Source organism: Mixophyes fleayi, chromosome 11 (genome assembly GCF_038048845.1).
Source record: "Mixophyes fleayi isolate aMixFle1 chromosome 11, aMixFle1.hap1, whole genome shotgun sequence".
Taxonomy (NCBI): domain Eukaryota; kingdom Metazoa; phylum Chordata; class Amphibia; order Anura; family Limnodynastidae; genus Mixophyes; species Mixophyes fleayi.
The window spans coordinates 85,498,968-85,515,264 of record NC_134412.1 but is presented as its reverse complement, the minus strand read 5'-3'; the positions used below and the strand labels follow the sequence as shown (position 1 = coordinate 85,515,264).

At 40.6% G+C, this 16,297-nt stretch overlaps 1 protein-coding gene across 5 annotated transcripts in view; it reads left to right on the top strand.

Moving 5' to 3' along the window:
- The window catches only part of PLEKHG5 (pleckstrin homology and RhoGEF domain containing G5), a 244,111-nt gene that overhangs the window by 134,632 nt on the left and 93,182 nt on the right, over nucleotides 1-16,297 (top strand). For all 5 annotated transcript variants that reach the window (XM_075190134.1, XM_075190132.1, XM_075190131.1 and 2 more), the window contains one exon: nucleotides 12,386-12,515. In XM_075190134.1, the coding sequence (XP_075046235.1) occupies nucleotides 12,413-12,515 (103 nt within the window). In that variant the 5' untranslated portion in view covers nucleotides 12,386-12,412. The remainder of the gene's footprint in view (nucleotides 1-12,385; nucleotides 12,516-16,297) is intronic.

The window sequence follows — 16,297 nt, the reverse complement described above, 5'->3', positions numbered from 1 at the left end:
ATTATCCTGTTAAAATCCAAATCTCCGAATTCCTTTATTACTTCCTTGTAGTAAAAGAAAATAAGTTACTCCCCCCCCCCCTTATTTATTGAATAAGGCTGTTGTAATATTTCTGCTTTGAATGAGATATGATGGGGAAAATCAGAGATGCAAATGGATTTAAAAAAACTAGTAGACAGTAAATTAAATAACAGCAGCACGTGTCAGACAGCGACTAATATGGCTAATACAATTTTGATATGAATAGAAAGAAGGAAGAGAGGGATGGGGTGAAAACAGAATTTTACCACACTATAAATCAACTATCAGCCCACAAATTAAATATACGTTACAGTTTTGGGGAATCTGTCTAGAAGAAGGTCATAGCCGAACTTGAAAGGGTTCAAAAGTGGCCAATCCGAGATGTATTGGTCATATTGACTATAAAGAAAGATTAAGAAGATTGAAATGGATAATAAAAGGTGCCTTAGATTTGACCAATTAGTATGTCTAAATAATACAAAGATCTCTCTAATGAACTTTTTGTGACCTATGACTGTGCCAGTGACAATAGGACAGTATGACGGTGCTTTCAGAAGAGCAGAAGTTTGAGGGAGGAGATGGGTGGAGAGAGGAAATTCCATTGTGTAGAGCGTAATTATTGAAATGATAGAAATCGCTTTAGAGAGCAGAAGAGTGCACCGGAGGAGCCAACTATGCTCACCTGTGCAATGCCAACGCGTTTTGCACTATGTAACCAGCGCGCTTCGTAAGTGAGGTCCAGTGGAGGTAGGTACTACAACTGATATTCATGAAAATATGGACACGTTGCCATCACTGAGGCACTCAATGATTCTCAAGAATATAGTTCAGACCACAAAATAATTGCCTCCACTGTAAGCAGAAAACTTTAAATTCACTTTCTTTATATGTAGATCTTGGATTATGTTTTTTTGTTAATCTATCTCTATCACAAAATCATTGAGGAAACCTTTCTGTGGAGCTGACAAGTGAGGTTAAGTGAGGAGAAAACATCAGAGCGTTGAAACGTAAGGAATTAGAACTGAGGGCTGGAATAAGCCTGAAGGAAATTGAAAGCGGAGGTTTGTGTACATAACTAGATTGGACCTCTCTAAGGGTTTACAAAACAAAGGGAAGGTTTGGGTACACCCAAACTGGGTGTCATCAGTGCAAGTACCACCCCTGTTTGTGAGTTCTCTGTACAGCGCTGTGGAATTAGTGGTGCTATATAAATAGCTGATGATCTTTATTGTGTAGCAGGGCAACATTGAAAAACAGGGACAATTTCAATGACACATCTTTAAATATTAGGGGCATTTGGCAACTATGCACTAAGTGTGTGGCTCCAGGTTTGGTGGAAGGGAAATGGGGTCTATTTATACTTTTCTGTAGAATGTGTGAACTGCAGAGTTGGCTGCGAGCAAGTGAACGTGTCCACCTTTGACCACGCATGTGGAGCCCACATACCTCAGCCACGCATACTGTTAAATGGTTAAACTAGCCAATCTGATTTTTTTTTTTATTAAGTATTAAATGATCAACGTGATGGGCCCTAATCTAGGGTTACCATGTTTGAGAATTTTTTTTTTAAAAAAAGGACATTGTAGACTGTGGAAAGTGCAGCGCTGAAAACTCTGCCTTACAGCGCTGGGGTCATGTGTTAAATTCCCGACCATGGCCTTATCTGTGAGGAGTTTGTATGTTCTCCCCGTGTTTGCGTGGGTTTCCTCCAGGTGCTCCGGTTTCCTCCCACACTCTAAAAACATACTGGTAGGTTAATTGGCTGCTATTAAATTGACCTTAGTGTCTCTTGATCTGTGTGTATATTAGGAAATTTAGACTGTAAGCTCCAATGAGTCAGGGACTGATGTGAGCGAGTTCTCTGTACAGCGCTGCGGAATTAGTGGCGCTATATAATTGGTTCACCGTAACCCCTCTCCTGTCGCAAAATGTTACTAATATTGGCTTTTCATTTGTCTATTACATAGTCCCATTTAATCGGTAGAGAGCATGCAATATAGGGCACACTCAAGTCTGATACGTCTACAAAGTAGGCCATTAGCATATGCTATGGGGCTTCCTCTATACCTCACACCTCATAATCTAGCTTTGTTACCCCACTTCCAACAATACATGTATTCTTACATAGGCTGTGTTATATGGAAATAAAGCATATTTGCCAACCTTTCAAAATTTAATTCCGGAAGATCCCGGGCAGGGGGCCGTGGTTGGATGGAGGGGCGGGGCCAAAATGACGTGATTCACCGCGGATCGTGTCATTTTGACAGCAAGTTGCCATTTGCGGGATACTTGTCTGCTCTCCCGGGTGTCCGGGAGACCTACCCGAATTTCGGGGGTCTCCCTGACATTCCGGGAGAGTTGGCAAGTATGAAATAAAGATAGTTACAGGAACAGAGTATTCATACTGATGGAAGAATGTGTACTGTATGTTTTTATTGTGAAGGCTCAGTCATTATTCACGTATTATTGTTAAATAGCCTTTAATGGACAACCAGGGCGTGACTAATTCTAAGCTTTGCCAAAATGGAGTTGTTTAAACAGCACTGTGGAGATTTTCTAGGTTCTCGCTCAAGTCACATATTCATACATGACTAGACTTGATCTGGCTGTATGTCTCTTCCACATCTCAGGCAACACTTATACCTTAATCCTATCAGCGTTTTCTACACAGCTAATTGTCTGACTGCGCCATTTAATTATACGAAGACATAAAATAAATTAGGCCTTACCAACTGTTTGTTAGAGGAGTCCATAGACATCTGGCTTTATGCTGTGAGAGCATCTAGTGTCCAACATGTGATTCTTAAATTGCTTTAACGCGGGGTAGACTGCAGATATCGCAAAGCACACAAGATGTTTGTGAAATGTTTGCAAATCTCTCTCTAATTCCGTTTATAGTGGGTAAAGTCCCAATTAGTGTTCTGTGATCTTTCAGGACAGCAGCAACTCCCAACTTTATTACGTAATAAATATATTTTTCCCCTGCACAGTACATTAGATTATAGTAATCTTAAAAGCAGAGGATGTTTGACATCTTAAGCGCTGCCAGGTCCTATGTACAAAGTGTATTCATAATCTAACCACTTCAACATTTTCCCACTTCTACATTTTCCCATTAATATGTTTTCTGGGCAATACAGAGAAGACACTGTTTTCTTTTAACAAGTACCCAGTGGCTGAACGTGGGCCAGTAGTTAGCTTAATTTAGTAATAAGAGTTTTATGTTCCTGTTCGGAACATGGTTTAAAATCCTACTTTTGTTTACGTTTTGTGGGGAAACAAAATGGCTGCCGTGTGGCTCACTCATGTCGGAAGCCATCGAAGGAATAAACTGTGTTAATATTAATAGCTAATTGGAATGTTCTAAGGTAGAAATCTAGTTTAACAAGGTGTGTATTGGAAGTTCAAGGCTCCTCACGCAAAATCGGCCCACCAATTCACGTCCATAAAATGGTTTCACTTGATCCAAACAAAATGTATTTTTATTATTTTTTGTGGGAAAATATTTCACTAATTTGTCGGTAATTAACTATAACACAAGAGATTTTTGAAAATAGTCTTACAGTTGCAATAATTTCATATTTTTATTATTATATCTTCTGCAGCTCTGTGAACTGTAAAGTTTTTTTTCTAATTTTTTTTTTCTTTCTTTTTTAAAACCCCAAACCTGTTTTTGCAATAAGAATTTGTCCCCTGAGGGTTGCCCTATACATGCCACGTTATGTGGTATGTCTTAGTTGTTTTAAGTTAAGCAATCAATGTGGAATTTCAAGGGATTCATAAACATCCTTGCATGTGAGAAGCTGTTAAATGGCTGAGTAACGTTCGTTTATAGCAAAAACAACGCATGCTGCTACAGAACCGGCCCTTTTAAAATTGATGTCTTATGTGTAATGAGGCTTTTTAAAATAAATAAACTGCTGTGTTTGAGGCTTTAAACAAACCACTGTAAAAAGAGGCAAGGACTGTCTGACAATAAAAGGAAATGAGCTGGCTACACGGACTGGTATTGTTTTATGAAACAGACCCTTATTCCTCATTTCTTCTACCATTCATGACATACATATATATAAAACGGACACTAGAAATGGTTTTTACACAATGTTTTTATTGGTTTTGATAATAAAAAAAAAAACAGGGCAACTCAAGTATTTGTGACATTGTCTTTGCAGAGTCAGCGTTTTGTAACATTACTGTGTGAAAATACAATTATCATTGATTGGCTATATCATATTAGTATGATGGAGAGCACATTGCTTTCCACATACCTCCCAACATTTGGGTATCGGGCATTGGGACAGGGGGGTGTGGTCAGCACTCCCATCCTCCCTCCAAACACGTTCATTGCAGTCAGGGGCGGACCTATACTTTATGTTTAGGGGGGGCGATTTTGCATAATCACGACCCTCCTTTACTTTGATTGGCTGGCCCGGGTTAAACCCCGCCTTCCGCTTGTGATTGGCCCCGCCCCCTCCTGTTTTGATTGGCGGCTGGGACCACTCTGATTGTCTGGCCCGCATTTAGCCCCGCCTTCCACTCGCAATTAGCCCCGCCCCCTCCTGTTTTGATTGGCGAGTGGGACCTAGCTTTCTGCTGCTAGTGGAATGGGGGGGGGTCGAATGCCCCAATCGCCCCCCCCTCCCTCTGGATCCGCCACTGATTGCAGTGTAGGGGCTGGCTGGGCTGGGGGGCCGGGCCCATAGTGGGCTACCTTGGACTGAGTCACTGGGCTACCCATTTTGTTCTTAATAGGCTGCTGAGCCGAGTCTCGCCTCATCCGGGCTGAAATTTGCCAGTCGTTGTTGCGCACCAGTGGCCACAACACCTGTTCACCTCCCAAATTTGCCACCCGTGGGACAAAGCTGCCCCGATCGGGATTGCGGGACAGCGCTATGCTATACGTATCTTACGGTGAGATGCAACTCGATATTGGTAATACCAGGGCCGGTGCTAGGGTCCTCGGCGCCCTAGGCACAATGTAAAAATCCCCCCCCCCCACCCCCGGCACAATGTAACAAAATCTGCCCCCCATCGGCACAATGTAAAAAACTCCCCGCCGCCCCCCGGCACAGTGTAAAAAACTCCCCCTCCCCGTCTTTCCTTACCTTGGCTCCATAAAGCTGGTTCTCTCTGCCGGGTCCTGTCCCTCACTAACACTGTCAGGCAGTAATGATAATGTCACGCCCGACATTCAGTGAGTGGAGGGGAAGAGACAGAGCGCCCCATCAGCTGTTGGAGGGGAGGGCGGCAGTGGTGATCCATGGCCCCTCCCCGTGGATCGATCTCAAGCTGTGCGGCGGCCGTTTAAGGTATGCTCAGCGGTCGCCGCAGTTTTAAACTACAATAGTAATTGCTTTTTAATTCTGAGGCGCCCTGCAGAGCCCGGCGCCCTAGGCAACTGCCTAACCTTGCCTAATGGGAGCGCCGGGCCTGGGTAATACATCTTTTTGTACATGTGCCATAAGACAAGGCACACTTGAAAGAGCAATGGTCAATTCCAGTATTGTGACAGAATTTATTACTAGTTGGACAATCCTAGACCTGGTGTATAAAAGAGCCCCCTTTTCAGATGAATTTATATATGCTCTCTTTCTAAAATTCAGCTGTGTCAACGGCTCATTGAGAAAGCGTCCCGGCCATTGCCCTGGTGATAGCCGGGACAGAAAAACGGGAAGTGGGGTCCCGGCTATTGCCATAACAGCCGGCACACAGCCTGCAGGAGAACCGAGCGAGCTGTGGCTCATAACTGTAATATGAATTTTCAGGGAGTGCTTGTAGGTTTATATGAAGAGGGTTTATATGAAATTTTCCAAGGAACCTGCTATTTGTACTTACAAAATGGCCACAGGATTGTCTGAGGGGTCATGAAGCCTGTGGTGTGCATGTTGCAGCTGTATTGCTGAAAAATACAAATAAAAGTCAGAAAGTGCCAACTTAACTCTATTGTGTTTTTGTAGGTTTTTATATACAAATATATTTATTATTAACTGATTGCTAATGTATAAAGTTTTTATTTCTCTCAATGTTTGCGTGGGTTTCTTCCCTGTGGTCCAATTTTTCTTTCTACAGTCCAAAGACACGCTGGTAGGATAATTGGACGTATATAAATAAAATATATTTGCTGTATTCTCACAGTAAGAGAGAATATATATCTGTTTTATAGAACTCTTCTATTGACCTGTGAAAGCCAGTCCCTACAACCCAGCATTATGCAAAGTCTAAGGGGTATATTTACTAAACTGCGGGTTTGAAAAAGTGGAGATGTTGCCTATAGCAACCAATCAGATTCTAGCTGTCATTTTGTAGAATGTACTAAATTAATGACAACTAGAATCTGATTGGTTGCTATAGGCAACATCTCCACTTTTTCAAACCCGCAGTTTAGTAAATCTAGCCCCAAATCTCCTTAGTATTGGTCTGGTTAACACCAGTACTATGGTGGATAAGGTACAGAAGTCTCCACTGACCACCATTGGTCCTATATGCCATAGGTAGATTAATATGAACATGAGTTTTGTATAATCTGAACTGACCAGAAATTCCAGGGTCCGTAACGCAAAAATAACGCTAGGCAGACCCCATTCTCCTAAGTTTGGGCACCCCCGTCTCTTGTATACACATCCTCCTAGCCTGGCCTGTATAATTGTACACAGGCCTTATAAATTGAATGTCGAGTACTGGTGCAATCAGCATGATCTACTGTCTACTGGCAAGCACATGTAACATTAACATACCAGCAGCACTAGAAGGGTTAATCCTGTAATTGAGAACTTGCAGGTATTCTCTCCCTATGTTTGTTCACAACAAGGTAAACATGAACTTTTCTTATCTAGCACAAAGCAGTTTAAAATTGCCTATATCAAAATAACAATAATTTAGCACCACGCCTTAATAAAACAAGTACTTCATATCTCATGAATGAAATGTTCATACAATGTAAGCCGTCTGTGTGGGAGGATGTCTGGCGAGGTTTAACGTTAAACAAGGAGGGGTCTAACCTCATTATTAATGTGGCCACTGTGTGGCGCTGTTCTGTGTGCATTACATGAATGAGATGCTTGATAATACTACTTGGGATTCCTAATGATATACAGAGCATTTCATTAAAGGGCTGCTCCCCACCATACTGACACAGATAACCAGTCAATCAGAAGCTGCCTGATGTGACGTCTGGTAACTTGTATCCAAAACAACGCGTTTCGAGAATGACTTTTCAACATGGACATGTATAAATAATTTATTTATAACGCTGGTTGTTGTTTTCAAGAGTTTGAGCTGTATGATTGGCCATCCCCATCCACCGCCATTTTAAAGTGTTAAATAGAATAGAATCGCTGGTTCTGTCTTTTTTGCTGGCCAATTCCCAGGAAAAACGGCTGCCTGGTGCAACCCCCAGGGTAGGACGAAGCTATTGTTGATCTTGCTCTGTATAGAATTCTCTGCATTTGTTTTTACTCTGTGTACTATGCACATTGTGAATCGGTGAGTGAAATGCATTGTAAATCACTGAGTGAAATGCGTTGTAAATCATTGAGTGAAATGCGTTGATGCACTTCCTGAGCAGCAAGATATGCCAGTGAATTGTATTCTGATGATAGTAAATTACATTGAGCTACATATATGAAAACTGGTGCAGATGTAACTGGAGAAAATGTGCAGTAACCAATGGAAAACAATCCCAGTCTACCTGTGATTTCCTGGTACAATTTACATAGTGAAAGCAACAATTTGGTCACTATGGTGCAGTAGTAATTGTCTACACAACTCTTACTGCACCAGTTTACTGAAATATCCTCCTGTGATTATTAAATGTTATGCAGAACATGCAGTGATATGAGGGTCTATAAACTACTCTATCATCATCATCATCATTTATTTATATAGCGCCACTAATTCCGCAGCGCTGTACAGAGAACTCATTCACATCAGTATATCCAGGTCTTCCCACATAATTATAGGGGGATCAGGGCATAATAGATTCTATCTGAAAGTGATCATACACACTATGATTTATGAAGGTTAATTAGGTACTTTTAGACCTAATTGGATACAAGCTGCAGTGTGTATGGGCTCTAGTCCACATTGGATCTGGAATTGTTGAATGTTGACCGGGACAGATGGTAAATGTGGTCGGATGATGAACCAATCCGATCGTATATACGGTCATCGTCCAACCACATCAGTAATGCCCATTGGAACAGCCGTATCCTTAAAATACTTTTTCCCTTTTTGGACCAGAGGTGCGTTCCAAGGGGCAAGAGTGGGGGGCACGATGACGCCATCCACGACCTTACACCCCGCCACTACTCCACAATTTCGTGTCATTCTGTAGAGAGATCATTATGGAGCGATTTGTCTAATCAGGCCCCGCTCACTGCGACACGATGATGCTAATTACGTGACCATGCAGTGAACGCAAGGCCTGAAGACGCAGATAGCGACACAGAGAAGCAGGAGGCGGCGGGAGGGTGAGCAGTATGATTTGACCACACAGGTGTATGGCCACACCTTAACGCCGCGCAATTACAGCTCGCGTTATTGACGCCGTAGAAGCCTGCGATCATTTCCTGCCAGTGTGGATCAACATTCCGAACATCCACCTACCCCTGATGTGTCCCTTTAACTCTCTACCCTTAGCTTATTGTCCCTGTATCCGTTTGCTCCATCTAATTCTGCTTTCCAAAGTATGAAAATATAACGCGCTCCCTTAAATTAGATCTTAATACACAATGGCTTCTAAACAATAATTCACAATGAACAGCGAGTAATGGGCTCTTGCTGGCACCAAGAACAATATAGAATTCTGCAGCTATTTATGTTGCTGTAGAAAATGTCCTGTATTATACTGAGCCATAAAACCAAGCATATTATTATTTTTTTTTGTAATGTTTTGTACAAAGAAATGTACAGCTACATTTAATTTTAGATGTTGTTGTATCATCCATTGTTTTGCTATTAAATGAAAGTCTATATTTAACTTGTATATTCATTTATTGTTCTTTATATTGTAACTGCTAAAGGTTAAACTTTAGCAATTGTACTTGAAAATGAATAACGGTCATAAATGCATGTTGGGCGTCAGTTAAATATAATTACAGAAAGTATTTGACCTTTGAAAAGACCTGCCACTAGTAAATTAACAATGTACTGGTGCAAAATTTGCACTAAACCATATCAACCAATCAGACACTTGCTTCCATTTTGTATCCTGCATTAGAAAGATAAAAGCTGATTGGTTGCTGCTGTTCAGTGCAAATTTTGCACTGAAATGCTATCTTGGTAAACGTGCGCTTGTGTTGCAAAAGACAACCCCACTTTTTTATTTTATTTTTTTAAACAACACACCGAATGGTCTAGAGAGAGAGACTTTTTCACTTTGTAAAATGACATGTGGCATTTCATTACTGGGAGAACACCAAGTAAACTGACATAATAACTAGCTGTAAGTTTAGAACAGCAGTGACTCACCACAACTTGTGTCCCCTTTAATTTACAAGAAGTAAGAAAAGTGGTTTCATGACTGTCCTTTTCTTAGCAGCAAAATGCCTAGTGCAGCAAAATGTATTTTAGGAACCAAACAGACATTGTTCCTATTTTTTTTTTTTTCTTTTGCAAAAGATCCCCCTGTCCTTTAAAAAAATTTAAAGAGCTCAAAATCAGAAATCTACACTATTTGTGCAGGTGCATTGACCTACGTTAATGCATAACCCCAATAACGTTTATTATTTAAAATTCTGGACAGATTGCCCCTCCCCTTTGATACCATGTGCGCCTTCCGCTGGTATGTGACTCACTGAAAGACATCACTCAGTGGGACATATATCATGATCGTCAACATTTATTTATATAGCGCCAGCAGATTCCGTAGCGCTGTACAATTGGGAGCAAACAGTAATAAAACAATACTGGGTAATACATACAGAGAGGTAAGAGGGCCCTGCTCGCAAGCTTACAATCTAAGGGATAATGGTTTGATACACAAGAGTAAGTGCTGCATCCTATTGAATGTGTGTCCAGCTAGAATGCAAAGGTTACAAAGTATTTAGTGGGCTGTGTGATCAGTCACACAGCTATGTTGGTCAGAGAGTTGATGTCTTGTGTTAGCTGTGCAGAGGGTGGTAATAGGGTAACCAAGGGAGATTAAGTTGGTGGTTGAGGAATATTATAAGCTTGTCTGAAGATGTGGGTTTTCAGAGAACACTTGAAGGTTTGAAGACTAGAGGAAAGTCTTACTGTGCGAGGGAGGGAATTCCACAAAGTGAGTGCAGCCCGAAAAAAAAAAAAAGTCCTGTAACCGGGAATGGGAGGATGTGATGAGAGTGGAAGAGAGACGCAGATCTTGTGCAGAACGGAGGTGTCGAGTAGGGAGATATTTTGAGACAAGTGAGGAGATGTATGTTGGTGCAATTTTGTTGCCGGCCTTGTATGTTCGTAGAAGAATTTTCTATTGGATTCGTTGAAATACAGGCAACCAATGTGGGACTGACAGAGTGACTCTTTAGATGAAAAACGATTTGCAAGGAAAATCAGTCTAGCCGCTGCGTGCAGAATAGATTGTAGGGACTCGAGTCTGATTTTTGGAAGACCAGTAAGGAGGGAATTACAATGGTCGATGCGGGAGTTGATGAGTGCATGAATTAAGGTTTTTTTAGTGTCTTGTGTGAGATGTGTATCCTGGAAAATGTTTTTCAGATGTATGGAAATGTTTCTTAGACATTATATATATATATATATATATATATATATATATATATATATATATATATATATATATATATATATATATATATATCCTGTACAGAGCAGTAATATGAACACATGTTTCTGTACTAACCATCTAAGTAAATACATTGTCAGGTTAGAGTGCCTTTACAAAACTTCAAATTTCCTTAGTATCAAACAACATAAATGTAGAATGTGCCATGTTTTTCAGATTTGCAATAACAGAATAAAATGAAGACCTAAGTGATGTTTTCATGTCCTGAATTGGTCTTTTGTTTTGCAACTGATTTCAAATTCCTGTATTGATCTCCTCCACTGTGTGACCTTTGAGAAAATGAAAAGGTTTCACTTTGAACCTTATCAAGTGTCACTGGTGACCTTTTGCGTTCCCCCCCTGTCAGAAAAATGTCAGATAATTCTAACAGTCCTGTAAATCTGAATTTATTGCTCCAGTTAATCTAATACACTGACGCGTGGTATAATATTCACAAACTTGCTAATGTGTTAATCTGGGGCCCCAATGAGGCCACATCCTGGGGCTGCTCCCTAGGCTACATACTCAGCTAATGAGGGTGTGATCGCGTCTCCGCCCCCCACCCCCCCATCCAAGGCTGAGCCGCCTAGGAGGAGTGTGGTCGTGTGGACCAATAGGAAGCTAATGGTCCGCGCATCATACAGGTTGACCATGATCTGGAAGGGAGGCCAGGCCTGGGTACTCTGCACAGGAAGTAGCCATCACTGGGAGGCAGCCATTTTGTGACCATTTTCATGAGAATGCAGCAATTCTCTGTTTAGGGACACCAGTGATGCACTTTACGTAAAGTCACTGGTTTTATTGGCTTGGTAAAGCTGAATTATCATATATATATTGGCACACACAACATCTGCCTCTACTTTGCATAGGTGATGGGTACGCTTAACAAGAATGTATACTATTTGGTGTTTGCAAATGTCAAGGTGTATATTGTATTTACATTTCTAAATATTCTTATTTTGGTCAGTCATCGACATTTCTTCTATACAAATATTCTGTGTGGGCGGCCATGACTGTAGTTTAAGATCTTCAGTTTCTAATGGTTTGTTTCTGGAGGGGACATGCCCCAGATTTGCAGGGGCTTTTCCTGTTTCTGATATACCGTACCTGGGCAGCTTAACACGTCTGTCACAGGGGGTCTGAGCACACGGACAAACAGTTTATTACAATTTTTATTACAATTTTATTACAATTTTAGAATGCAATGGAGGGAACCAGTCCATAAGATACCGTTTATCCTATTTGTAATGCGCAGGTGTGAATGAGCTCTCAGGGGAGAGATAAGAATAATCTATACATAATTTGGGGCATTCCTGAACTTAAAAAAGGAACAAAATTTGGTCATGCCTCCAATCTATTCAGTCGTGTCGTTACTCCTCCAATTTTTTAGGCCACACCCCATGTGTATGACCAAACAGAAGCAATTATTTAACACTTTTCTCATAGATTTTCCGAACTGTCTGGATAACAAATTTCTTTATAAAAGAACCCTGTACTGCATATGTGTACATGCTATCTGAAATTGTATGGCTTTTGGCCATTTTGAAAATGTTGCGTTGTCCCTATAGACATCTCCTGAGGTAAATCCTTCTTGTTCCTTGTTCTCAGGTATGTCATCACGCAGACTGTCAGCAGATGAACCAGAAGAATCCTTTGAACTTGTGTGAGTCATGTGACATCAAGTTCCACAGCACCATGCACTTCGACAAACACATACGCTTTGACCTGCCCCCTCAAGGTAAGCGGCCTTACGGTTTTCTTGATTTGCGCTGATCAAGGGTCCTTATACCACCAACACGGTCATAATATTATCCATACTTCCTAATAGTCTGGATTTGGGCAGGATTGTCCCGATTTTGTGGAAAGTGTTGTGTTTTCTGTTAATGTGGGCGTGGCCAGGTGGAACTGGGCAGAGTTTGGGTAATTCAGGGTGTGATTGGAGTAGCTTATTTATGGGGCTTAATTAGACACTTGGGAGGTATGTATTTTGTGCACTCTGTTATGATCATCATTGCCAGTTATTTATATAGCGCTACCAATTCCGCAGCGCGTTTCAGAGAATATTTATGCATTACTAGTTAGGCCAGTACCGCTTTTCTTGAATATAGACCCATCTTCAGTGCAGTTAGTCAAAATCATTATAATAGTTCTCTAAAACTATCAATTAAAGAACAGTCTTGTATTTGTAAAGTTTTTGAAATAACCAAAAATGCTAAATTGATGTCACTTTTCTTGTATTTCATGACCTGCCTCCATTTAATATTCTCAGAAGTGACACGTAATGTATGGACCATTAAATAATGTGTCATGCACAAAGTTAATGCAGTAACATAAATGTTTTTAAATAAGCCTCTTAGACTCAAATTCGCACAATTTGAAACTAAAGCAAAAGAAGATTAGTCCATAGTTGCCAACCTTTAAAGACTGGCCTCTGGGAGTCTCAGAGTAAAGGTGGGCGTGAGGGGGCGGGGCTCTGAAAATTGCGTCATTTTGGCCCCGCCCCTGTGAGGTAATGACGCAAACGCGTAATTTTAACACTCGTTTTCCCATTTCACTAGGTAGTGGGCAGATTCTGGAGAATTGCCAGCTCTCCCGGGAGTTCGGGAGACCTACCCGAAATTCGGGAGTCTCCTGGGCATTCCGGGAGAGTTGGCAAGTATGGATTAGTCCAAAATCGAAGCTGGGGCGTAATGCCATCTCAGTACCCCAAATCACTCCCTTTAAAGACTCGCAACACACCTTACATGTGTCACAAGGGGAGTGACGATCTCTCACTCTCAGGGGTTACTAGATGTATGTATATATAAATAAGTATACTCCTGTAAATATATATTTAAAGCAGAGAATCCCTTTAAATATTGGAATTGTGTTTTTTTTATGCAAATGCTGCTACATATTCCATCTAACCTTGAGTTCAGGTATCATTTTCTTTCAAGCTATGATGTCATTTATTGTAATGTATTGAAAATAGGCTCGTCTAAGAGTGCATCTCATAAAAATGGATTTTTTGAGTATCCTTTCTCTTAAACAAAGTAGGTATTTTAATCAAAGCGTTTTACTGAAAGGAGATTTGTCTCTTAACCACACCTTCCATCAATGCAATCCCTCGTCAGATCACTGTTTTTATATTTATTTATTTTTATTTTATTTTTTTTACGAATCCTCTCCAAGCGTGTACATGTCACATAGCGTGGGCCACTGATTATTCAACCCCACCACAGCAATTATCCTTCACATTAAATTGACGGAAGCCTTGTGCTGTTTGAAATGGCATTTAAACTAGAGCAGCGTATTTCGGGTGGGGCAGTAATTTGCAAGCAACTCCCTTCCACCTACTGAGCACTTACCTTGAAATAAACTTTTGTTTAAAGTAAAAAAAAGTTAATGATGTGACTGTTTGGGATGCAAATAAAAAATAAACCAACGTGTGAGAGGGGAAAAAACAAATTCTGAAATTCTCTGTACACATTTCCAATATAGACCTTTCTATGCGTGGGCGTTTTTTGTGTTCTCGTTAAAATGACCCTGTCGCAATAAACCAATATTTTATAGTACTATACACTGCAAACTATGACTATATCATATAGTGCCTTTATCTCGCTTCACTGGGGGCTGTAACCCTATTTTTATATCAGCCTTGTCCATGTGTGATATACTTTGGGGGTGGAGCTAGAACCAACCCGTAGCCAACCAGATCCTTAGTTCATATTTCCAACTTGTTAGCTAGTTTTCTACCTCTTCTTTAGCCAATACCAATTTCATTCTTTATTATTATTATTCTTATTCTTATTCTTATTATTATTATTACCATTTATTTATATAGCGCCACTAATTCCACAGCGCTGTACAAAGAACTCACTCACATCAGTCTCTGCCCCATTTGGGCTTACAGTCTAAATTCCCTAACACACACAGAGACAGACAGAACGTCATTTACAACAGTCTGCAACAGATCCCATCGTGACAAGTGTGCATCTGTGTAATGGCAAGTCAATTTTTGTTTAATGTAGCATGGTAGTGGGGGTGTTGTCTCCCTACGCAACATTGTCAGGGCTGTATCAAGATTGAGTGACCACTAAAGTAGCATCAAGCCAAAAGCCTTCCTGTGGTTGAAAGCAGTCTACTAGTAGAAAGGACCAAGGGCTTGTATACACTGGTATTAATTTGGATGTAATGTTCAGGACGTGGCGATGGAATGTTCAGGACGTGGCGATGGAATGTTCAGGACGTGGCGATGGAATGTTCAGGACGTGGCGATGGAATGTTCAGGATGTGGCGATGGAATGTTCAGGACATGGTAAAACATATGATTCCGTGGGGTGGAAGTCTGTTGTCTGTGGAATGCCTCCAAAACGGTCACGGGGAACTCCACTACTTTGTAACATTGCGGATTTCTCCTCGTGCCCCATAGAGGTGAGCAAGACAATCTGTGTTTTTGGGGTACCATTCCCCGGAAATGTGCACAGCTGAACATCACAGCTGCACATCGCTATTAAATAAAAAAAAACCTTTGGTTTCATCCTGCCAGGTGTCTGTAACATGGATTGGTGGTGGCAGTGTAATGGGGTAGAGTATTTCTTGGCACACATTGGGTGCCTTGATAAATGTAGCAAAACGGACTGCCACAGGATATCTGCACATTGACCAGCTGCTGCCATAAGACTAGCAGAGCCCTGTTACAGTATCAGGAACGTGACGGTGAATGTAGCCTATTTCAGTGGCCTCCGGTCACCAGATCTAAAGCTTATTGGTAGGATGAGTTGGAAAAAGTTATTTGGAGTAAAAATACAGCTAATTTGACTCTATTTTGTCTGGGACACATTGGAGTCCGTTTGAGCCAAGATTCCTTCCTATTCTGTGTCTTATGTCCATGACCTGGCAAATTAAGGCTGTTCTGAAGGCAAATCAGGAAGCAACTGGTTATTAGGTCTTTATTGTTTAATTTTTCATAAGAGAAATTCAAAATTCCTACAATACTTGTGAAAATGAATTAGAGACTTTTACTTCAGGGGAAAAAATATATAAAAAAAAGTTTCATAAAAACAATATTGAATCTAGTACTAGAACAGGCTTGGCTAACCTGTGGCTTTCCGTGTGTTGTAAAACTACAAGTCCCAGCATGCCCTGACAGCTATCGACTGGCTATCTACTGGCAAAGTATGCTGGGGCTTGTAGTTTAACAACACTCAGAAAGCTACAGGTTACCTATTCCTGTACTAGAACTTTAAAAAAAAAAGTGAAACTCCTTTAGATAAAAATATTATAGGAGTTTATATTTTAACTTTTTTTTCTTTGTTTGTTTATAATTTTTAGCATTCTGGCGTTGAAAAGCCTCTCCCAAAATAGATCCATTTAGTAAATATTCTTTTCAAGTTTAAAATATAACCTCTTATTTTTTATTTTTTTGGTACTGAATAGAGATTTTTTTTTTAAATGTTTCTCAAAGGTTGTCGAATCGGTTTCTAAAGCTCAAACATTTGTGATAAAGCCTCATACTTTAGATAGTCTAAATGATTAGAA